This window comes from Haliotis cracherodii, unplaced genomic scaffold (genome assembly GCF_022045235.1).
Source record: "Haliotis cracherodii isolate W230 unplaced genomic scaffold, xgHalCrac1.p SCAF_8, whole genome shotgun sequence".
Taxonomy (NCBI): domain Eukaryota; kingdom Metazoa; phylum Mollusca; class Gastropoda; order Lepetellida; family Haliotidae; genus Haliotis; species Haliotis cracherodii.
Genome location: NW_027266341.1, coordinates 22,521,147 through 22,547,996, shown reverse-complemented (window position 1 = coordinate 22,547,996; position 26,850 = coordinate 22,521,147). Strand labels below are relative to the sequence as shown.

The window sequence follows — 26,850 nt, the reverse complement described above, 5'->3', positions numbered from 1 at the left end:
GTATATGTCTGTTTGACATGGCTCTCAACCCTGTGTTGTTTGGCAGAATTCACCTTCGGATTATCGATGACATTAGCTTTCCATCAAGAGAATCTTTGTAGACACATACTTAAGATTTCAGACATTTCGGGAAAATCACTTAATTTCTAAAACAGTCTCAGTTTGTGATCAGCATTTTGGATTAAGCAAGCTGCAAGCACAGTAGCAGGACTTATAGGAAGGGATCTCTTCTGTTGAGGACGGTTTATCTTAGAGTAGAATCTTGAAGCTCTGTTGATGAGTCTATCATTGCTGATAGTCAATTGAGTTGGTCTTGTTCGAGAGTGAGTTGGGGTAACACTGCTTTGAGCAGAATTTCGGGCATGTCAGCTTCATGTTTGAGGGGGCAGTTGGGTAGCCTATTGGTTAGATTGTTAGTTCGTCATGATGAAGACCTGGGTTCGATTCCCGACATGGGTACAATGTGTGAAGCCCATTTCTGGTGTCCCCTGCCGTGATATTGCTGGAATATTGCTAAAGTGGCTTAAAACCATACTGACTCACTCTCTCATGTGTGAGGGAAAGCATGGGGGGAGACATATTTAATGTTGTGTGACCAAGGTTCAAATTGAGAGCAAGTCTGGGATTTGAACCTGCAACAAGTGGATCCTGAAGTTAAGGGATGATGAATCCAGTGATTGACATCATAAACATCGATCCACACAATTGGGATACGATGACATGCATCAACCAAGTCAGAAGGCTGACACCTGATCCCCTTGGTCACCTCTTACAAAAAGCATGGGCTGCTGAAACCAATTCTAACCTGGATCTTCACAGGGGAGTAATAGTAATAGGAGTAGTTGTAGTAGTAACATCATCAGCAGCAGTAGTAGAAGTTGATTGTTTGGCTCAGAGATGTTCTATTTGCACCAAATTGTGTCTAAAAGTAGTTCACGCAGAGTAGTCTCCCTTAACTGTCAATGTTTACAATGAGTAGTGGTCTTTTTTTAAGTTTTCTGCTTCCAGTGCTTAGAGATAGTCATCAAGTGGTACTAAAAGGCTGGAAGACCTAAACTAACACATGACCTAAATACACCCCAATGTAATTCCCTTGTTGCATGTGTAAGCAGTACATCTTGATTAAACACAACCTAACTATAACATAAACAAACTATTCAATGACTTTTGTGCCATGTTTTTAAGCCTATACTTTAAAACCTCCTTCAGTTTACTCTTGAGAGAGAATTCCATGTTCCAAAAGAACATGAGCCAATGAAAAAACGGTTTATGAACAATTAGTTTTACCCAACTAATTTTCCAGGAACAAAAGGTTGGTAAGCGGAATGCTTTATTCACGCACCAATCATTTCATTTCTTTCGTGCTTCTAAAATGAACTCTTTGAAGTTTTGTGATCATTAATGTTTGTTAGATGCAATTAGTTAAGATACTATTTCACACAAGGCCATCTTTGTAAACACACTATCATTTTTCTAGTTTCTTCACAACCATTTTACACCAACTTTGTTGTCAAAGCTTGTGGATGCACATATTTAATTCAGGCAGAACATTTTATATGTTAATTGATACACTCTCTCCCTGAGGACAATGTCCTTGTATTCAATTTTCATCTTCAAAGAATCATTCCACCATGCAGAAATATCAATATTGTAGAACGCAAAAATACTGTTAAAACTTTTCTTTTGAAATTTGCACATTTTGCTAGACTAACTCACTAAAGAAATGAGAATTTATGCTTTCATGCTAATTATTTTAAGTCAATTCCTTATAAATATTTTACATTTGACTTCAACAGTTATCTGGTGCAATAAACATTCCATTATAATTATGTTGTCAATTGTGTTGTGGGATTGTCAGGAGATTGTTTTTCAAATTAAATTCTTTACTTCTTGTGACCTGTGTTTTCTCGTTGATATTTATTTCTGTGAGATTATATTGTACTGCTGAATCAATATTCAAATAATCCTAGTCATTATATTCACCATCATTATCATCATAATTGCTTATCATCATAAAATTGTCAGAGTAACTAATTCTGAGTTTTATATTCTATTCTATAAGTCATTCTATATACATGTATTATTTATTGGAACACCTCCCGGTTCTAGTGGTAGAGCATCCACCTGGGGAGCAGAAGGTCCGCAGCTCAATCCCTGGCCATGTCATACCAAAATATGTCAAAAGATGGTACTTGATGTTACCCTGCCTGACCTCAGCATTAAGAAACTAAAACAAGGACTCGTCAGCTCGGAGTCAGTATACTGTGTCTGAATGGGGTATTCATGTTAAACTGCTTTATGGCATCTCAGTGGGCTAGCACTATAAAACCAACATTTGTGTGGACTTGTATCCAGCAAACCACAAATGCATCCACACATGCATGCAATAATCATGAACGCAAAATTAAACACCATTTCACCTCATCCCACCTAATACCAATTAACATTATAAGAAGATGAGGATAAAGAGAAACACATGATGTAAACCCTATAGAAAACTTCCCCGAAGACACCCTATTGTACCGATGACATGATGATATCAACCTAGGACATTATGAACAATGGAATACAATAAACCTCTGTTATAACGAACTCAAAGGGACTTCTAATTTTAGTTCGTGATAACCGTAGTTCGTTATAAGCATATATACAGCATAACTACAGCAAATACCGTATTCGACGTAATAAGCGCCCTGCTCTAATAAGCGCCCACAGCGATATTTGCTAATATATTGGCAAGTGCACAATCCCAATTAGCACCCCTTCCGATTTATCAATGTACACAGGACTTATTTATTTGTGTATAATACGCACTCGTGTGTTATATGCATCCTTAATTATGGTCAATTAAATTCTGGAAAAATGTATCTGTGGTATATAAACTGTTCAGACTGTCAGCATAAACCACGAAATTTATCTTTCAACTCTGTTGTTTTTCACCAAAATAATATTCTAATAAGAGCCCCCTATTTCTAAATTTGAGAGCGCCCTGAGCGCTTATTACGTCGAATACGGTAGTCTGGACCAAAAAGTAAGTTTGTTATATCCGTCAGTTCATTATAAGCGAGTTCTTTATAACCGTAGTTGACTGTACATCATTCTGCATTTTCCTCAAGAATGATGTCATATCACTTCAGATGCCTCTGTGGTCTAGTGCTAGAGAGTCCGCCCAGAGAGCAGAAGGTCTGGAGTTCAATCGCCAAGTGCGTCATACCAAAACGTGTTAAAAGATGGTACTTGCAGACACACACACACACACACACACACACACATGCATTCACGTCACTATATAAGTGTCATATTCATTATATTTACTCTTTTGGATAATATTCACAGTAACTGGCATAAGCATTATCAGAATAACTACCGTAGACATTGTCCTTGTTGTGCCAAAGACCTGGGTTTGATTCTACACTTGCCGAGCCTTATGTGTGAAACCTATTTCTGGTGTCTCATCCATCTAATATTTGGTAAAAGGCTGAAATATTGCTAAAGGTGGCCTACAACCCAACTACCTCACTCATTCATAAACATTTTGTAACTTTCATTGCCGCAATGATTCTCATTGTCATCAATACAGTCAGTTTTCCTAGTTATTATGATATTATGTTTAAGTTCAACAGTTTTGTCTTTTGTGTTGTGTTCATGGCATGTGGCCTTTGATACTTAAAATTTCTTCTAATTTTATATTTTATCATCTAAATTAGGAAAATGAATACTCACATTTTCTAAATAAACAGTTTTTGGTGGCACAGTTTCGGTGCTTTCTGCTAACTATGTTTAGTCATGGTGTTGAGATGTAACAGCCAGCAGGAACTCTACATGTGGACATCTACAGTTCTGTCTGGCTCAGTCACAAGAAAGTTATTGAATATGTCAACAGGGCCGTATACAAGCTAAACATTGCTTTCAACACTATCATTGTCTCGCCTTGCCTGATCCCTTGTCACGAGACAGAGGAAAACCTGCATTCCTTTTGATCATTAATTAATGATCACTCACGAATATTATATGCCAATGCTGTACACTAATTAGATCGAAAAATCACTCGTTATTGACTTTCGAACACTCATTTTGATGTCAAAGAATATATTGCGTGTTAGCAAATGAAATGATTAATGATGAATAGTTTGGATTGTCTCCCTTGGTTTCACAAAATGTAAGATTGAAGATCTGGTTTAATGCAATTAATTGAAATTTTATCACAAATCAAATTAAAATTGTTGATAAAAGAATTTGATTAATTTAACTACGATTTTGCCAAGTCATCTCTGATCATGAATCATTATTTATTAACAATCTTGAACTTTAACTGAAGTTGTAATTAAAGTTACTTCACTGTCAGTCTGTCTACTTGTGCTGATTTTCACACTGAAAATCAGGCAATTTGTAGGATAAGTTAATATTATGATAAATTGTCATGATCATGAATGACATATCCTCAGACAGCACTTGATCTTCCAGATAATATATTGTAATTTCCGACATGCAGACAACCAAGTGATGCTCATAGACACATAAATATAATTGTGATAATAAGTTGTCAGGCAAGTATGACACAAACCTTGTATCGCTGACCATTATTCTGACCTATCAAGTTAAGTTATTTTTTTTATCTTTTGGTAACAATCGTCATTGAATATTGTCAACTACGTTCTTCTGTCACAAGGTGTTTAGCCAATCAGCTTTCTATATCCCAGAGGATTTGTTAGGTCCCTATGATCTTGGCATTTCCACTTAGGAAATCCCTAGGGGTAGAATATATAAGACCTATACATATAAATATTTGCAAAATTCATCTTTGGTATTTGGAGGAAGAAATTAGTTGTCCATAGTTTAGGAAAGGGCAGCTTGGATAAGACAGCTTCATAAATATTCATAAGAATAGAACGCAGAAGCAAACAGACTGTCAGATGTATAAACAACAATTACAAGTTTCAAAGGAGAAATGGAATGATTTTTCTTCGTTGATTTAACAGGTGTAGGAATAATTCCACCAGAATCCCTTTTTTGTGCACAATTCCAGTTTTTGCACTAACCTCTTACCTTTCATCTTGATGAGCACATTCAGCTGATGAAGTTATCACCGTTGTCATTAACTATGCTTTTTAAAGTATATCACCATGTCAAGTTCAAGAAAATTTACATGACAGAAATATAACGAACATTATTATGTACGTCTTTTGAACTTCTCACCACACAATGTGTGAAAATTGCTTTTCGAAATGCAATTGCAATAACGTCCACCAAGAAGCTATTGAATACATTTTTGTACAAAATGTGACTGAAATGGAGCCAAAATTCTCTGAAATTGACATCAAATTTATAAAACTAATTATCCAACAGTGAGAAGAAATAAACCACCTTGTCACACAGCAATTATATTTCCTCTTTCATGCTTTCAAAAATGCTGATGATTATTAAATTTGATTATTTTTTACTTAAGGGAATCGTTCTCACTGATATAATAATTTCAGAAAAGTTACACCTATTTTTATTCCAATAAGGATCATATTTTGAGAAAATGAGTTTTTTATTGGCAGTTACACTCTAATTTAATAGAATCTCAAACAATTTGAAACTTGTAGATTTCTGGTATATCAAGTTAATGTGAATCGAATGTCTAGAGTGAATTATGTCATTGACATTTTCCACTTTGGTGAAAATGAAAGCGAGAAAAAGCATTTCCATGATCATTAGATATATCTGCTAAAAGCAGAGTCGATTATATGATTCTGACTACATTATGAGCATGTGTTTATGAATCACTATAAAATAGTTCTGATACAATGACAGGAAAAAGATGCAAAGTCAATTGCTCACCTGAAATGAACCTACCAGTATGAATATGATGCTGACAGACCATGCAAGGATCATAATCAAGGTTAATCTGATCAGCAGATCCTGGTAGCTAAGTAAGGTAACTCTGTTGCTGGCCACTAGACACCTAATCAGATGGATGCTGCTATGTTGTATCACATAGAGTGAGTGAGTGAGTGGGTTTAACGCCGCTTTTAACATTATTCCAGTTATATCACGGTGTGTCGGCTTAATGTGGGAGGAAAGCCCGAAGTGATGCAGGTCTCGGACGTTTACCACTTCAGTGAAACCCACGAGCATGGGTATGGTGCTGACAAACCTAGAAACATAATCGGGATTCGAACCCACAATCATAGGTTTCTGGCGTGCCCAAGGGACGCAATTCTGCACAGTGAATCGCAGCGCCACCCGTGCCCCCCTGTATCACAAAGAGGATCTCACTCATAGTCCAGAGAAAATCCGGTATAGAATAGGTCTTCGGCAACCCATGATTTCTGTAAAAGGTGACTATGCTTGTTGTGAGAGGCGACTAAAGGGATCAGGTGGTCAGGCTCGCCGACTTGGTTGATGCTGGTCATTGTATCCCAAATGCGTGGATCAATGCTCATGATGTCAATCACTGGATTGTCTATACAAATGGAAGACTGAACAGTGATCAGCAAATGTGTAAGCATGTCCTTCCTCGACACAATTTGTGTTTGTTTGTGGCCTTTTGCCACACAGCAATATTCCTGCCATATATATACCCAACTCACTCACTCATCTCGGTCAAGTGTCATGGAGGGATATTACCTTTAGGGATTAACCATTAAGCAGAGGTGAGAGGATGCCATATTTGTTGGATACAGGATATTTTAGTCCGTTTCATGGGTAGCGTAAAAACCTTTTGTAGTTTTCTTCAACAAGACTCCAAACACATTTGTATGGACCCAAGAAACATTCAGGACATTCAGTGATTTATTATATTTTTTTGTAACTAGAGCCAAAATTACTTTTAGCAATATTTTCTAGATAAACATAAGTGACAAAAACATTTCCATAATAATTTCTTATGGAGTGGGGCATATTTCTCTCAAATGCTTGGTCCATTACCAGAAAAGTCTGGTTGCTATAGTGTAAGTTCTAACTCTGGTGTCTCACCTCAACGCCATTGGTAGGCGGTGCCCACTGTCGATCAGCCTGGTCTGGGGCTGGGGAGGGAATGTCGCTATCACTCGTGGGAATTCCATGACTCGGAGCATCCTGGAGATTATTGGGATCCTGGAATTAAAACACACAGCCTGAATACATCGTACATGAACAGTGACTGTTTGGTGATTAATTGGCTGAATAGACTCTGTACTGACATAGCATTATTGACAATTCGTTTGGAGATCTTTGGATCAACTTGAAACAGTTGGAGAAAGAAATTAAAATGAACATCAGAATAATCAATGTAGATGTAAGGATTGCATGGAATGACAGGCATAAACAAGTTCTGCAAAAGAATGTTTCAAACAAGAACATTTGAAACATGTCTAGAATATGCAAATCTAGATAATTTACATAAAACATGGATTACAATGTGGAATGTTGAAAAAACTCTAAAAATTCTATAGCCCAAAGCATGTGTCTATTATGTTTCAAAATGCAAATTAGGATTTTACTTTTTGATTGTTAGCAAACATTTCGCTATGTAAATTATGTAGTATTGGCAAGGCATCACTGCACATTAAACATATCAATAAACTATAAAAATATTTACTGATGAAAAAAATATATATCTTGCATGTAAATTCAGCATTTGATCAAAAGAAATGAAATGATATAACAATTTACATTTATAAAGTTTTCCTGGTATACATATTGTAGTAAGAGACAACATCTTTCCTAGCAACTGTTACAAATCAAGATGTTAACGTCAGACTTGACAACTACCTGAGAAAAATAGAGTTTCCCTTATCTGGAAACCAAAGTAACTTTACTTGAAGTAGCGGTGTAACATGAAGACTGGAGAGGTTCTTTTTAATAAGTAATGTCATAGCTGTCGAAGTCCTTCCTAGATCTGTAGGTACAAAAGTCAATACAGCACTATAGCAAATACCTCCGTGACGGGACTCAAACAAGTAACTTGTAACCTGATTCGGTATTGATGGAAGTAGCACAGGCTATTGCAAGTCGGAGAGATGAACTTGCTGAGTTTAATAACAACATAAAAGAACTACCCAGTCATTAAAATTTGAAATGTTGGGAATAGAGTTTCTCTGTCGGATTTGCCCATGGGGATTAGCCAGTTGGAAGGTTAGTATGCCTTGGGAGATGGAATAGCGTGGTATTTGCATGCAGATGGAATAGGTGTCATTAAGTGCTATCTGTGGACTAGTTTTATGGCTCTTGTTGTTCTGACCCTTGTTCCTTGGAACCTTTATTGGAGTTAGAATTGTTGTTCTTTACTATAGGATTAAAATATTCATGTGCACCAACACCTGTGTTGAAAATGACAGTACAGGGGGTTAAGTGATTGAGTGTGTATGGTTTTACGCCGCTTTTAGCATTATTCCAGCAATATCACGGCGGGGGACACCAGAAATGGGCTTCACACATTGTACCCATGTTGGGAATCCAACCCGGGTCTTCAGTGTGACGAGCAAACGCTTTAACCACTAGGCTACTCCACCGCCCCACAGGAGGTTAAAGTCACATCATAAATTGATGTGCAGAGGAGTAACAACGAACTGACAGTTTTGCACATGATTAAGTTTGACAACATTTGTAGAAATTTTGTTCATTACAGTAAACTATGGTTATAACAAACTCAAAGGGATCACTAATTTAAAATCATTATATCCGTCAGTTCATTATAAGCGTGTTTCTTATAAAAGTTGCTTACTGTAATATACTTAATAAATTAGGCCAGAATATATTAATTATGAGTTTTTCATCCCCATCTTCCTCACCACAAACACTCTGCCTCACATTATTTTAGCGTGCCTACAGATGCCCAAAGTTTGCAATGTGCATTCCCTCCATAGGTCTGCATCACTTCGGGCTTTCCCTTCCACATTAAGCTGACACGCCGTGATATAACTGGAATATTGTTAAAAGCGGCGTTTTAAAACCCAACTCACTCACTCATTCCCTCCATAGGTTAGATGAGATTGAAATGTGACTGTTCACCTTCAAGAACCTCAATTTGAATAAAATGTACATCCTCCAGTGTAATTGAGAAATAAAGACGCCATAAGCTTGAACAGAGGTACATTGCTTGACACTAAACACTATATATGACACAATAGGTACCGGGTAGATATGACACAATAGGCACCGGGTAGATATAACACAATAGGTACCGGGTAGATATGACACAATAGGTTTTAATGGTAAAGAAAAAGAAGAAATCTTACTAAATCATTAATATCTACTTACATCCTCTAGAACATATTCTAGTGATAATTACTTCATACAATACAAGATGTGAATTATTAAAGGCTTAACTGTTTTGCCAAATATCAAATGACAGATATATATATCTGTTTGTCTAACCTGTCAAGGTGCATTATGTAATACTAAAAGCTTGTTTACAAATACACATAACAAAATTTGGTCAAAATATTTTTTCACCAGTGGGGGCGGGTTAGTGCAGAAAACTTGACCCTCAGCTTCTAGGTTAGAAAAACAGACATAATTCCAGAAAAAACATACAACCAATTGAGATCATCTGGAACAGATTTCAAGACATGTGATTGATTTAAACAGAAGGATCTGGCTCATTTGGAGGATCTCTGATTGCTTCCAGAGCCATAGTGGTGATTAACCACTGTGTTTGTAATGAGGCTAAATAGCCACGAGATAAGAACTGCTGGACCACCATCAACAAATGGGAAGACTACAAACTGCTACCAAAAACATCCTAATTCTTGAAATGAGGGCCAGGCCATGTGTGTCTATTTCAATCAGACAGTCGTTAATTTCATAATTTGGATCGTCTATTTCAACAGGGTTGTTGCTTATTGCTTCTTGATGACTTATTGACTTGTGTTGTACAAATCAACTCTACTTTTGGCACAGATTTCTTATGAATATGGAAAGGGTTTGGTCACTTATATTTCACTTCAGCATCTCATGGCAGAAATTTCTGCCATCTTTCTACAAATAATAACCAGAAATATTAGTTCTTTTTGTATCTAATTTAAAATTTCACATATCATCAAAGTGAATACTTTTTTTTATTTAATGCCGAATTTGGACCACTTTTATTTCTCAGACAATTAAGCAGCGCCACAGGTTTCCAATAGGAACACCATCTAATCAGCAATGTTTTGAAAATGGCGTCACTTATTCTGACATATTTTTGTATTTTTTCCTCATTTTCCTATTTTCCTCTGTTAGGTTTTCACTCTTATATGTCCTGGAGAAAGCTTTGGAACAGGATTCTGATGTGATCCTCACAGTTTGTCATTACTGCTTCTTCCAAGCACCATTGTCTGACAACAGTGAGGCTGCCTGCTCCAGTTTGGTTGTCATTTCTTTTTAAAATAGATTTATTCTGAAACCAGTTTTGTGAAATACATTGCAACTTCAATTTTTTCCTTGACTTATAATGACAAAAGATGGAAAAGGTCGTCGTGGCTAGAGAGAAAAATATCACATAGGAATTTTTGAAATAAATTATTTTTCTTAAAAAAGGAAGAATCATCAACATTGTAAATAACATAAAAATAAAACATTCAAGCAGATGGGAAAAGAGCAAAGGTGCCTATTAGGAACTAGCATACTATTCTTGGTCAAACACATGCATTGATTAAAGGGGAAGTGTACACGCAAAAATCACTTTCTTTCTTTTTCTAAACAAAACGCAATTTTAGAATTAGTTAGTATCTGTGTTTGAAAATATACACTCATTTTTTTCACAGTGAAAGTAGGAAGCTCACAATAGTGTGAAAGTGATATGCCGTTATGAGGCCTTCGTTTTACGAGCGAAATAGGCCTGAGTTATCCCCCTTAGATTATGACGTAATTTGTGCCAATTCAACTGGGTCCCTGTCTATTCTCAACGCAAAAGATATCAAGGACCAGTTTGCGGTAAAACAACATGGTCTACGACACACTCGGGCGCAGGGTGACTCAGCATAACACAATTCTGGCTGGCATCTGAGATGCTAGAATCACAAAACTGTACCTACACCACGTGAAGCGGCTCTAACAAAGCATGATGACGTCATAATGTTTATCAATTGGCACCAATGACGTCATATTGCAAGGGGCATAAGCCATGGTGTTTTTGTTATGGAAATAGAACACTTGGTAAATGTGAAAAATATTAATCGTTTTAGTGCAAAAAATATGTTAATTAAATATGATGTTTTTATATTTTTGTCTATGACACTTCTATGTTAACACTTTTAATGTGGAAAAAGTACAAGAAAAAATGGTTCATTTCCGTGTGAACATGCCCTTTAAACAGAAAGGAACCATATTCCTCTTACTAATCACCTTGACCAGCCTTCATTACATTTTTCGAAAACAAATCTTTAGTGATCTGTATCAAATTCTGTATTAAGATACCACCTGAAGATTTCTCAAATTACCTACCACAAGAGACCTATATTAAGATACTACAATGATTTCTCCCCTTAATATCACAGTAAGCCCCCACTGTCTGGATGTCTGGATGCCGAATGGTAGCCATGTGGAGGACATGTCCAAATTTGGCGCATCAGTGACAAAACTGGTGTCCAAAGCAATTCCCTATTTTGACTTCTACCATATGTTGGTGGGTTTTTTTCATGTTAACAATTTACTTGTCTTTGCATGTATTTGTGATGGGTGCAGGATACGCTCACCTTTTCACAAACACCTGGTATCATCATGTTTTGATAGTGATTCATAAACACATGCTCATGATATAGTCTGAATCGTACAATTGACTCTGCCTTATGCCAAGATTTCTATTGGATATTGTAAGGGTTTTGTTGATTTATTAATATTATGTATGGGAACTGTGGTATTTTATGAGTGAGTTTGGTGTAATGCTGCCTTGAACAAACCAAAGATCATAATAAGGACAAATTTGAGATTTGAACTCCTGATCAGCTGATCCTGGCATCAAAAAGGGACACAACTCTGCAAAGTGAACTGCATCATGTTAGATGCCTGGACCACCTGGTCCCCCTGAGATAAGTCAGTGTAACATTCCTACATGACCTTGTACTTGGAATACATGCTAATTAGTTCTAATTTAATATTGGGAAACAAAATGAATATAAGTTGTCAATTCCATCATTCTCAAAGTCAACATCACATTCAGACATAAACCTGTCCTTGAAAAAACAATTACCATTTTTTATCAAATTTCATGGCAGAGAAATGAGATATCATATCAATTTCTTGCTTGACTATGAGATGCTTTTTTATCTTTATAAGTAGCTCAAGTTAAGAATTATCATAAACGCATTAACTTTCAGACAGAAAATGTACTCAATTCCTGACATGGTCTGTGAAAATTTATTTCTTTCAAGTGATATGATTTTAAACTAAAGACATTACTATGAATTAATAATGTATTTTGTATGCATACATTACGTTGAATACCAGTTATGCAAAAAATGTTTGAATCCTCTAAGCAATAAATTATTAGCACACTCAAAAGGTGATCACTCTTTCTAGTCAAGCAATATATTGATCAACATTGATTTTTTTGGTTCTGGTTTAAGATTAATCCATATCGAATTAGGTACCATAAGAAATAATGTACTATGATGGTACCTAAAATAACACAAACTTCAATAAATAATCCTAAAATACAGGGGATTCTGTGGCAGAATTGATCCAGGTGAAATGTGGTTTGATAATATAATAACGATCTATTTATATGGTGACTTTTTCCATTCTGAATATCATGCTCAAAGCACATTATTACGCCGGTCTATTGAGGATCAATGTGCACCTGAATTTCATTCTCAGCTCCCTTGGGAGTATACGACCCAAGGTGCCTGTGAGGCGGTAGAAGGTTCATAGCCACATTGCCATCTCATCCTACCGGTAACCCACTCACATCTGGGTGAACAGGTGAGGTGAGGTGAGGTGAGGTGAGGTGAAATGGGGTATAACGTCGCGTCCAAGATTATTGCACTTATATAGCGACGTGCATGTACGTGTGTGTGTTTGTGTGGCTGCTTGTACTAGTCCGGACTGATGCCGATTTATAGTGCTAGCCCACTGAGATACCATGCCACAGTTTAACATGAATACCCCACTCAGACACAGTATACTGACTCCGAGCCGACCAGTCCTTGTTTTAGCCCCTTACTGCCGAGCGCCAGACAGGGTAACAACAAGTACCATCTTTTCACATCTTTTGGTATGACGCAGCCAGGGATCGAACCCCGGACCTTCTGCTCTCCAGGCGGACGCTCTACCACTAGACCACGGAGGCTGTCCTGGGTGAACAGAGGCACATTGTGAACAAAGTCACCTGTCCAAGAAAGCACCATGTGCTACATGTGCTTCAGTGTGGGCAGGACCAAAGCCCTAGAAACTCTCAGGAGTCAAGCTGCCTAACACGGTTACCCATCCAAGGACTCTCCAAGCCAACGTTGCTTAACTTCACCTGATTTGTGACCTGTGCGCTGTGCACAAGTCCATGTGCCGCCATAAGTCGCCTTCAAGATTATTGCATTTATTTAAAGATGTGTAAGTGTGTCTGCTTGTACTAGTCTGGACTAATGCTGGCTTTACAGTGCTAGCCCACTGAAGTACCATGCAGTGCTTCATCATGGATACCCCACTCAGACAAGGACACTGACAAGGACTGGTCAGCTTGGAGTTAGTAAACTGTGTCTGAATGGGGTATCCATGTTGAACTGGAGCACAAGGTTTGTCAGTGGGCTAGCACAGACACACATACAGACACAGACATGCACAGACACACACAGATACAGACACACACACAGACACAGACACACACAGACACAGACACACACAGACACACACACACACACACACACACACACACCAAGAATAATATAATTGTGAGTATGTGAAAAAGAAAAAAAACATTTAAAAAGCTTAACTTTACAAAAAATTTAACTTTAAATGCCACAGGGCATATGAAAAGAATTCCTATAGGAAAAACAATTCCTTTTACTAGCAGCGATAAGATCATGACATTCATATTTATGAAATTGTTTGGTTATTTGACATATGATCATAATTGATGGAAATACTACACATTTTTTTAGTTCTCTGCATAACCTACATAGCTCACTTCCACATTCACAGGTATCAGGTGACATTGGGAAAGAGACATTGCTTGTGTCTTCTTAAAGTATACAAATCTCCTCTTGAAATGTAATGCAGAAACAGTATTATCATCACAGCACCTTCATTCATATCTTTACAACTTTCATATCAACTATTCATGTGGAGTCCATATGTCATCACAGCACCTTCACACCCATGAAGACCCGGGGGAGAATAAGTCTTCAGCAACCCATGCTTGCCGTTAAAGGCGACTAAGCTTGTCGTAAGAGGCGACTAATGGGATCAGGTGGTCAGGCTCGCTGACTTGGTTGATGCATGTCATTGTATCCCAATTGCTCATGATATCAATACTCATGATAACAATTACAGGATTGTCTGGTCCAGACTCGATTATTTACAGACCCCAATCATATAGCTGGAATATTGCTGAGTGGCGTTAAACAACAAACAAACAAACAAAGACACAAACAAAGCACCTTCATCCATATCTCTACAACTTTCATATCAACTATTCATGTGGAGTTCCATTTTGGAGACAATTAACACAATCACATTTAGACTAAAATGTTTGTTGCCATTGCCAAGTAATGGTCAATGCTGAAACTATTTGAGGTCATAATGTTACTGGCCAACAAGCTTAATGATGGACCTTATGGTTCTTAAGAAACAAACTGAACTGGCTTATATCATTTGTTTCCATATATTATTTCTTCTTAAAATTAATGGTCAATAGATCCATTCACTTAGTAAATGAAATAAAAGCCCACATAAACGAACTTGCGCTTAGTAAAGACATACATCAACAGGGTCATCTAGTCTTGATCAATGCAAAAACTCAATAAGTCCCTCAAATTAACCTCAAATTGTTTCATCATTGACCAAACCTTGTCAATGGCAACGTCACTGCAAACACTACAGTCTTTGACCCTATCTAATCCATTTAGTCTTCAGCACTTAACACATGTAACTTTGTTTTTCATTGCATCATACATTCCTGAATAACTGTTTACTAAATTGAACCCCCATCCAATCAAAACCACCCACAACTAAAATATTGATGGATCATATTGTATTTCACATATACCTGGACAAGCTAATGCAAACGCTCCTGACAACCTATTATACTGAGTAACCTTATTGTCAATCTTTACAAAACTACTAACAAAATAAATTGTGTGGATTATTCTTTAAGAGTTGTCTATTTTCTGCCCCTATTATGTCGCTGTCAATATAATCAATCTAACATACGAGACATGGCATATGTACCCTGTCTGTATGACAACAAAATGGCTGTTGGAGGAGCGTACAGAACATTTTCACATGGCTGACCTTCAAATAAACAAAAGCATAGTAAATTGCAATAGACCATCCAGTGCATGTAATTCCATTTGATACTTATTGTCATTGCTGAACATATATCATGAAATGGACGAGCGTCAATTTCATTCAAGTGTATGCTGTCTGTCATGACATAGGACAAAAATATTGATTAATGTAACAATTGAATACATCAATAATCGGATGATGATGCACTGTGTATCAATTTGTATATACGATCCGCTTTAATGCTTCATGCACTTATTAACTTATTTCAATTGTTTTTAGGCCTGATACTGTTACTTGCAGTGCAACTGACACTGGCGTCACAACCACCATTATGTTGTATATATCATGCATTCTGACTTGTAATTTGAAGTTTTCAAAATGTCAACAGCTGATCTATTTCATATGGAAAGATATTGGTGATACATATACTTATTGAGTTATTTCAAATGTCTTAAGGGATAATATATTTCTATATTGCAGTGTAGGCTAACTATAATATTTACTTCACCTTTACAGTGTACAAATCAACTGGTAATTTGATTATTCAAAATTTAGTTAATGGTTTATCAATTTCACTTGGAAGGAAATTGATGACAAATGCACTTATCTAATAGCATCAGTTATCTTAATGGATGCTGTGTTTCACTTAATGTGTGGCACCTATGGTCTAGTGGATACAGCACCTGTCCAGAGAGCTTAAGGTCAGTGGTTTGATACCCTGGCTGCACCATACAAAAAAGATGTTAAAAGATGTTAAAAGATGTTACCCTGTATGTATTGCTATTAGAAGGATAAAACAAGGCTGTGAGTGGAGTAGCCATGTAAATATGCAACTTGGTATCGTAGAGGGGTAGGATTATAACACCACTATTAGTCTGAATCGGTCCAAGCATGCATGTACATCGCTATCTGAGTGCAGTAATTTGGATCGCGATGTTAGACCCCATTTCATCTTGCCTCACCCCACTTCCAGGTCAGTTGACACCCATGTTTCTTTGTAACAATGTGCAGGTTGACTTGTCTTTTCAAATAATACAAATGGATGATCTATTTCACTTGGAAAGAAGGGACTGAAAATTGTATGAAAATCAGTGATGACACCAGGTGTTCACAAAAAGGCTAAGCATGTCCTGCTCTACTGGTAGCACCCGTCACTCAAACAATTTGCATAAAAAGTTATGTTACTAAAGATATGTCATTTAGATAGACATTAGTACCAGAATTTGGCAATAGGTATTGTATTTTTATCGATTTCAGTAGGGATGAAATTGACAAACAAACCCAATGACCTATATCAGCCTATATACTGAACACATGAACAAAGCAATTTGTCATGTCATTTATCATTGACATATGCAACGTAGATATCAATGGAACAATAGGGGTAATAGTTTCACCCGATGACATCGTCAAAGTCCGCTGAGGGATTTTCTCCGGATATGTAAATAGCGCTGATGAAATAAACATGATGGATATAGTGTCGTAGGGTGCTGTATAATTACTGGTGGAAGTCAGTTACGTGGGCTCAATCACATGTCAAATTGTCAGTCCTGTGTTCTAGTTTAGTTGTTCATTGACAGATCAGTGGCGATGAAATTGACAAGCCAACAGTGGAGCACCTCTCTCAAAGATTGGAGGGTGCTTCACTTGTTCAGTTCTTGTTGTGTGAGACTTTGTAAATACAAATTGACCAAAAAAGAACCATTTTTCAAAATGGTTGTTAATTATACGAGGTGAGAATTAATAAGACGAGGTTTTGGGGTTTTTTTTCATTGTGTGGCTGTGGTGTACATACATAGTTCTAATAAACAAAAAAGCTTCATAGGAATCACATTCATTGACAGTTAATGTGTACCGATTCCTTAACAGTTTGTTTAAAAATATATATACATAAACTAAACAAGTACCTGCCTAAGACATTTTTTTAATCAGGATGAAAATCAAATAATTCACTGATTGTGGTCTCAACATGGTAAAGTATTTGGGGAAGTTTAGCCAAAAGATATATTTATGTTAGATCATAATGTATCAAATATCAGGAATATTTTCAAATGTGAAATATAGAACTGCACATATGTTAATGAATTATAGTCTTGATCATACCTCCTTGCTATAATTACAGATTTTTGTCAAATATAACTTGTATTTTCTCCAGAGATTCTGACCATCCTAACACCAAGGACCTACATTTTTATGTAAAATCGTCATAGATCATTCTGTTGGAACAAAAGGTGTTTTTACCATTTCACAACTTTTAAGTCACGTTTCTCGAGATAAAAACACATATCACTTGGGATGATCTTCTTGAGCTGATCTTTTTTTAATGGATTTTAGTATTTTTTATTCATCTGAAAATCAATATTATATTGGCAATTGTGCCCACATTTTGTAGTCTTTAGATTGGAATACAGTATTTGAACCAGGTCAGGGCTACACGCGGACATCCATCTCATTATCATGAAAATGTTTCTTATGAGCTTCAACTTCATCTACGTATGTACATGAACATACTGGAAAAGAAGCCATTTGTATTTCAAATTTAAGCCAGTCTAGTTTAATTTCTTGCTTTAAAGATTTCTTTGCTCATGCACAGTATCAAGAGGTAGGAAGGAAAAGGTTTGAGGTTGGTTTACAGCGTGTGAGCGAGTATCGTTTTATGACACTATTCCAGGACTATCATGGTCGGGAATACCAGAAATGGACTTCACACCTGTCTTGTACCATATATGGGGAATCGAACCCAGGTCTTTGGCATGATTTACAAACAAAATCGCTCTGTAAAAAAATACAAACCAATAGATATAAGTTCAAAATGAGCATTTAAAAAACCCAGACACAGTATTTTTTGGAGGTCTAATCCAGAACACAAAGTAATAAACTGGTCTTGCCTGAATAGATGAAAGAAACTTACCTGTTGTTCTGGATTCTGACACCTGAATGTTGAGAATGACCCAATTCCTGATGAACCACTTGTATTGTGAGCCTCTTTGTCCTCGTCAAACGTGAAACTGACTTCTTTACGTCCATTCTTCTTTTTCATTTCAGCATCCTCATTTTCGTTAGAGTCACGTGACACTGAGGAGAAACTGTCGCGTTTCTTCTCATCAAACATTTTCTCATCTTCTCCTTTCAGGACCACTACTTGTGTTCTTTGGCGATCTTTATCAATTCTCTTTATCATGCAAATTGTTGTCAGAATGGCCAATGTCAGAACCACTGTGACAGCAACTAAAATGATAACAATTAGCATGTTGTCATCTTTAGATGAGTTCAATGTTGCCGCAGTACCATTTGCCGTTACGATAATATTCAACTCAGCATAAGCAGTTTTAGGGGGATTACCATTATCTTGGACTGCGATGATCAGTTGATGGCTGCCAGCATCAATGGGCATCATTGGACTAGACACTTCAAGTTCCCCACTTATCCGATCTATATGAAAAATGTTTCTTGAATTGCCTTCAGTAATTTTGAAATATAGTCGACTGTATGTCATATCATCAGTATCATGGGCCTTGACATGGGCAATAACAGTATGAATTTGTGTGTTGTATGGAACAGACACACTGTTATTGGATTGGCTGGGATATGTTATCATTGGTTTATGATCATTTGCATCCAAGATGAAGACTGAGACATTTGCAACATCTCGGAAACTTGGAACTTGGCTATCCTGAACAATTACAGAAAAGTTAAACATGTGTTGCTTCTCACGATCAAATTCCTTCAAGGTTGTGATGATTCCATTCCAAGTGTCCACAGAAAAAAACTCAGACATCTTTGAATCCGGTGCCAATTTGTAGATGTACTCAGCATTGCGGTAATTGTCAGGATCATAGGCAGAAACATTACCTGCCTTGGTGCCAACTGGTTTGTGTTCTTGGACATAGCAGAAGAAAACAGGTTTGGTGAATCGTGGAGGTTCATCATTTTGATCAATGACATCGATAGAAACAGCTGAAGATGATGACTTAGGGCTTTGACCATGATCTGTTGCAACAACGTGGAAATGAAGTTCAGGGTAGCGTTCCCGGTCAATGGATTTGATAGCTTTGATAATACCTGTATCCGGAATAATGGAGAAGTAGTTTTTCCCAGCACTGTCTAGAGAGTAAGTCACACGGCCATTTTCCCCACCATCCCAATCATTGGCAGTTACCTGGAGAATCTCCTCCCCCACTGAGTTATTCTCAATGATTGACCCACTGTAGGAATGACCACTAAAGACAGGAGCATTATCATTCTCATCCATTACAGTAATAATGAAACTTGTTGAATTGGACTTTGGAGGGTCGCCTTGGTCCTTGCATGTTATGGTGACCTTATGAGTGGCAGCCGTTTCATGGTCAAGTCTTTGTGCCAGTACAACCTTGTATATATTTTGTAGGTTTTCGTAAAACTTTTCTAAGGCAAAGTGATGGTCATTGAGGCTACACATGACAAGACTGTTCATACCCACATCCGCATCTGACACTGACACATGTGCGATGAACTTGCCTGTCTCCATACCTTCAGAAATGTGGCTAGCTTCTGGGGCTAGATTGATGCTGATGTGGGGATAGTTGTCATTGACATCGAGAATGTTGATGATGACGGCCGCCAGAGAAGACAACGATGGATTGCCATGATCTTTTGCTTCCACCATGAACTGAAACTGAGTCTGAGTTTCATAATCTATTGGTCCATTTGCAAAAACAATACCAGTCTTCTCGTCAATTGCAAATGATTGCCGCACTGTCTGCGATACTCGTTGACTGAAGTAGTATGATATCTTGCCATTGCTTCCTGCGTCTTGATCGACTGCTGACACGACAACCACTGTTGAATTTTTGGGCTTATTTTCCTGGATGCTTACATTGAATGTTGAGTCTAGGAAAGCAGGCCGGTTATCATTAACATCTGTGACAGTGATATTGATGATGGCAGAACCAGTTTTCTGTGGCATACCTCCATCCATTGCTTTGACCATCAGTTGGAAGAAGTCACGTGTTTCCCTGTCTAGTCTATGTTTTACAATAATAGCAAGATCAGCGCTTCCATCCAAATTTTTCACAACATCAAGACCAAACATGCCATTTCTTGGAATAAGTTGGTACTCTTGGACTGAATTATTCTGACCCATGTCCTTGTCAATGGCACCACTGGCAAGGAGGCGATGGTTGACGGGTACTGATTCTGGGACTGAGAGATGAATGACTTTGTGTGGAAACATGGGAGTGTTGTCATTGATGTCATCCACGACCATCTTGACCTGCATTAGCTTGTACAGATCATAGGTGCCGCGTTTGGGATCACGAATATAAACAGCAATTTCCAGCTTCATTTCGCACAATATTTTAAATGAGCAAACCTCTTCCCGATCAATGACTTCTGCAGTTCTTATTGTACTGCTCTTCTCATCCATATGAAATAGTTTCACATACGGATTTCCTTGAGTGAAAAAATTAAACTTCATTCTCTGAAATTCAGATTCATCTATTGTTAAATATAACGTACTGTCTCGTGCAAGATTCCCAACAAACCATCCAATGTCCTGTTCCTCTGGAATATGATAAGTGATCACAGAATCCTGCGAACGACACAGCACAATTAAACAAACTTGAAGGAACAAGACACACACACATTTGGAAACACACTTTGATGCCATCTTGACAGTCATTCCATGGATCTCAGTCTTGACAGATGGGATAACAATGAACAGTTTGTCTCATGGGGCAAAGATATCCTTCTCTTTATTCATAGGCAACCTGCAAAATAAAACCAATCGTAAGACAGATGCTTCAAGTGTCAAAAGTAATACACTCCAATGGTAATGACATAAAATGGCAGCGACAAAGCGGCACAAAAGGGTCATTTTACAGATGAAGGAGCATCTAATTTTTTAATGTAAACTTTGCAACCTGCCTGTGAAAGTTCCATAGTGATTGACAGTCCTGAAGGCCTATTAACAAGTGTTTGAGAACACCCAGGGAAATAACATGAATCTCAAACAGAATGATTAACATTGTCTCCCACTGCAAGTAGTACCCTCATCCATTAAGCAGACAAATAAAGGGAAAGCCCAATACACCATGATATGTTTTAACTGATTAAAACATAAAAAGGTGTGACAATATTTTCCGATATGGCGCTGACGACTTGTGAGAACCGAGGTTTTTCTGGAACTGCCCAACAGTAATCTGAGAGTTGGTGCTCTTGTCATTAAAAGTTAATCCAGTGAGTGTCATTCCAATTTCTAGCCGACTGTGAATCGCCTGGGTTGATTCAGACAAAGCGTAAAATCAATCGACATTCTTGATCAATCGATAAAAAATTGACAAAGCAGTCAATAGAATTCTACCAGCTCTCTGCACATTTCATCCCGTTCCATAAGAAAACTTTAATCTAATAGTACACAAAATATGAAAGAAATGAATTCTGGAACTTTTTACCAATTTTCCACAAAATTCATTTACAAAAACCTCCTTGGAATATTACTAGGCAAAATTAGGAAGACCACACTAATCAAAGAATAAAATCTTAAACTATGAGATCATGGCGAGTTTATTTCATAAGATGTTTTCAGTTTTTCTTCCTTGGAAAATGATCGGTTTGCGTTTCTCACAATAAACTGAAAGCCATGGTTGTGTTACAGCACGTGAATTGTAAAAAACACAAAGCTCAATAATATCCAATAAAATGAATTAAAACTTTCGATTGAAAATAAGATGATGATTGATGTCCTATTGATGTGCTTGACACACGAACTGTGTGATGAATGATGACCAACGAACAACTTCACACACAAAAGTTGCAGCCTAAATGCATGATCTTCCGAAAGGACAGCTTAGTAAGTGCTTCCATTTAACAAAAACTAATTGCTGATTGGTTAGAAATGAGATACTGGCCATTTCTTGTACAATGGGAATGCTGACGGGAAAACTACTTGCTATTTCTTAACCTGTGTGCGAATTTTCTAATCATGTTTTTGACTTGATGACTTTTGTGATTCTATTCAAGAGGATGCAATAAAACACAGATTGTAAAATAAAAATAGCATGAATAGTTTAGCTTTAATTGGATCATATTGCAATTATTTGAAACATTCATTTTCCATCTGAATAATAATTTGCTGTTATTTCAGTCATGAATTTGCATTCCGAAGATCTCTTTCAAACTAAGCCCGCTTTCTTACAAAAATGTGTTTTCTTTAAATTGAATAACTCCATAGATGAAAATATTTTGATAAAAACTTAATGTTCAAATCCTCTTCACACATATCAACATATAAAAATCACACCAAATCTCAGTATTTTTCTTCCAAAAAAACTATCGAAAGATAACTTTTGAGGAGCAAAAAAGCGATTATCATCCAACAGCCTGTAATTGAAAATGAGTGTCTTGAAAATATTTATAGAGTTTGATACAATCAGGGTGTATGCAACAATCAATCTACAACATCATTCACTCAGTGTAACGGAAAAATGAACAACGCTAAAGGCATGGAGAATAAATGCATGCTACTTCCCTTACCGCAGGAGAGCGTGCATGATAATTATCCTGGAAAATCATTAAAATTATTTCATCACAAAACCAATATCTGCATGCATATATAAACACTTCTGAAGAAATGGCCCCGAGAAATGGGTTGCTATTCTCCCTCAACCGACAGAGCAGCAAATGACCAGTGCCTGAGAGTGATTAGTTAAAGTGTCTTTTGCTTCTTGAGAAAGCTGTTAGGAAGCTATGATCCATTTCCTTTGAAGTTTTTCGCCATCCTGTCAATATATTAAGATTGGAGGAAATATGGAATGGAAGATGATCACCGTTGTCAGTGCTGCAGTCAGTTTGATAAGCCTGAATGTACTTAAATGACAAGAATCGTAAGATTTCACCACCAAATACCAAATTGCCTGAAGAGCTCTCGGAAGAAATCAATTGTGTGAAATCACCAAAAGGAAATTATTTGTTAAAACTTATTGCATGCATATTCTTTGTACTTACTGTTTGCAAAGATGACATTGATATTTTCTGTTGCTCTGACAAAGGAAATGACTTCCAATGATGGCAACAGCTGGGAACTGATTTCAGTTCATCTGAAAACAGTCTTAATACTGCCCCGTTAGTAAAAGAACCATGACTTTATTGCAAGATAAACATCTACAGTCCCAAACCTCACTACACTAATTACCACTCAAACAGGTCATCTAACGAGCAAAATTTAATTTGTCTGGCTGTCAATTAACATCACAAAGCTTAGCTGTGTATTGAATAAACAACCACACCTCATCTATTTCTTAAAGTCAAATGAATAAAGAGAGTTTGGTTGTGTTTTGATAACGGCTGTAAACACAGATTCTTGATTAAAAGGGGTTGATGAAATGTACGACCTGCAGGGGCAGATTAACCACTATCATTGAAGCTTTGTTTATTCTTCTCTTCCACAGTAACCAAATCCTCAAAGGGACAATTAAATCCTTTATTATGCTATAAAGAATCCAAATTGTCATTGTTTTGATACAGCGTTACATCCATACAGCTCATACTACTCATGTCTATATGACGTAATGACGCTGTTAATTGAATTCCAGCATGTGTCTAACTTGAATGATCTAATCAACATGAAAACCTCATATCCAATTATTAATCCAGAGTCTATGAATTATTGATCAGTTTTTCTACTGGGAGACAAGTACACTATACAACCCTGAGTTAGCACCACTTGACTGAGAAAGAACAACTGTACTTCGACAATAATTATAGTGCTTTTATATGACATATGTGTCATATAAAATTGAGCGGATAATGTCATTGGTTAAAAAATATAATGGTGTGAGTGAGTGAGTCTGGTTTAAGCTGCTTTTAACAGTATTCCAGTCATATCACGGCGTGTCAGCTTAATGTGGGAGGAAAGCCCCAAGTGATGCAGGTCTAAGACGTTTACCACTTCGGTGAAACCCACGATCACGGGTACGGTGCTGACAAACCTAGAAACATAATCGAAATGAACCGGGATTCGAACCCACAATAATAGGTTTCTGGCGTGCCCAAGGGATGCAACTCTGCACAGCGAATTGCGGCGCCTAAGATGATTAGGCCACCCGTGCCCCCCATAATAGTGTGAAGATCTGTAGCGAGCCATTAAGAATTATGTTATTATGAAGAATAACTATGGTATAATGCCACTGTAAGCTCATGCGTGAACAGTTAGCCAACTGATCATCAACTTAAAGATTTTTCCTCAAGAGACAACAAAGAGCCATCAAGACATTATTATATAAAAAAAAATATTTCCTCATCTGAAACAAAAACATTCTTCAGAAACTACACTGCGCAATCGACATTCTTCCTATAAACGGTTCTGTAGAATATTTTCCCTTAAAAAAAAACAACCTTTAAACATGTACAAGTTTAGTTAAAACAATTCAATTACTTTCCTTGGAAATGTCTCCACACAAGATCCTATTTTCAAGCAGTTTCATCAGTGTCTGGATGTTTTAGTAGCTCATCTTTAGTGTTTCCGAGGGTGCTGTCAGACATTTATATCTTTGAACACAGACTATGTCAAGGGCCAGTGGATCTAAGGGAATTCTTTGCCAACGCAAGTAACTCGTATAACAAAAGTCTCCTTTTTTATCTATTCCCACCCAGTTGCTCTTGTCAAATAAAAAACATGAAAAACACACTTGTAAATAACATGTTATTCAGTAGGGAGAAACTTCATCAAAACAAGGTATGTACATTTGTGTTGTTTTTTCGCTCTTGGAGGATTTTCGATGGATTTGCTAAATAGTTTATTCATATATTCATCTTTGTTGAAGTTGCAATATCTGACACTGATGAGAAATTGTATCTCAATCAGATAACATAAATTCTTAACAATCCAATAATAAATATTGATAAAATAGTTTATTATTTGTTTAAAATAAAATAATTTATTATCTGTTTAAAATAAAATAATCTATTATTTTCTTTAAAATAAAATAATTTATTATTTCTTTAAAAGAAATAATCTATTATCTGTTTAAAATAAAATAATCTATTATTTGTTGAAAGTTTATCAAAACATTAAAGCTAATGAACCGGTCATTTGCTGAATAGGCAAGGAATATAGTGAGGAAAAGAAAATGTTGTCTTTGCATGATGCTGCATACCTAATAATTCGTTAACTTAGATGTTACTAATAGTTCAACATTAACTACCTGTCCAAATAGGCACCTAATTGTAAACAAAAGCACCGAACCATTTCCATGATCTGGAGAGTCCATTGTACGATTATTTCACAAGCATGTGTTTATGAATCGCTATCGAATAGTGATAATACCAGATATTCATACCCAGGTGTATGACATGTCCTGCCACACCGTTGGCACTATTTCACAAGCATGTGTTTATGAATCGCTATCAAATAGTGATAATACCAGGTATTCATACCCAGGTGTATGACATGTCCTGCCACACCGTTGGCACTATTTCACAAGCATGTGTTTATGAATCACTATCAAATAGTGATAATATCAGGTATTCATACCCAGGTGTATGACATGTCATGCCACACCGTTGGCACTATTTCACAAGCATGTGTTTATGAATCGCTATCAAATAGTGATAATACCAGGTATTCATACCCAAGTGTATGACATATCCTGCCACACCGTTGGCATGTATCACAAAACACTATATGGAGGATAACTAATAATGCTTATGTGGTTGCAGGAAAAACCCTAAGGAGATCTGCTCTTGATCTGAAGAAAATATGTGAAATGTCAACATTGTACATACCTTAGGACAAGTAAGTCTATTCCAAACTGTTTCCTGTTTTGAAATGATTCCATCTCAAATGCAACTGAAGTTGTGTCCAACCAACCAGAGCGAAACATTCACAACATCTTAACGTCAAGCCATTGATCCTTCACAATTGATTAAATAGGAAGGCAGGTTAACCATTTTAATGTCTCCAATCAAATATCTCCAATAGACTATACGAAAACCATATAGTCCCTAAGCAGTGAAAGTACATGTAACTTGTGTGATACCTTTGCACCAACTGACCACACAATGGCCATTCTTAATCAATGGTCATCCAAGCCCGTCCTTTGATCTCGATGGAGCTCACTGGTCAGTTTTAATAATTCAACACTATGTAATTTTTGAGCCCTAAGGCAATTAATGAGATTGCATGACAAAAAGTTTGAATTATTCATGAGCATACCTTATATGGAGAACAGATGTGTATGCTAACTTCACCAGGTGTTCAAAAATTGAACGTCAACATACCAAACTAGGGACGTCAATGTGTTGGTTACTGTTCCCTTGTTTTCCCAATGATAGCTGCACTTCTGGAACCTATTCCAACTCATGAATATTTTAAACTCCACGAGTATGTTAAAGTGCTCTCTCTGGCTATACAATGTAAGTGTGAGTATATTACAAGTCCTAGTATATATCCATTTCACTTAAATGTTTAATTATAGATACGGGGCC

General features: G+C 36.9%; 1 protein-coding gene across 4 annotated transcripts in view; it reads right to left on the bottom strand.

The window, feature by feature from the left end:
• The window catches only part of LOC139450549 (protocadherin-11 X-linked-like), a 212,106-nt gene that overhangs the window by 8,980 nt on the left and 176,276 nt on the right, over window positions 1–26,850 (bottom strand). For 3 of the 4 annotated variants that reach the window (XM_071232296.1, XM_071232295.1, XM_071232298.1), the window contains exons 4-5: window positions 18,299–21,134; window positions 6,961–7,080 (exon numbers count right to left, since the gene is read on the bottom strand). In XM_071232296.1, coding sequence (XP_071088397.1) covers window positions 6,961–7,080; window positions 18,299–21,046 — 2,868 coding nt within the window. In that variant the 5' untranslated portion in view covers window positions 21,047–21,134. Of the gene's footprint in view, window positions 1–6,960; window positions 7,081–18,298; window positions 21,135–26,148; window positions 26,210–26,850 lie in introns of those variants that run through there. The other variant, XM_071232297.1, reaches the window with a different exon arrangement.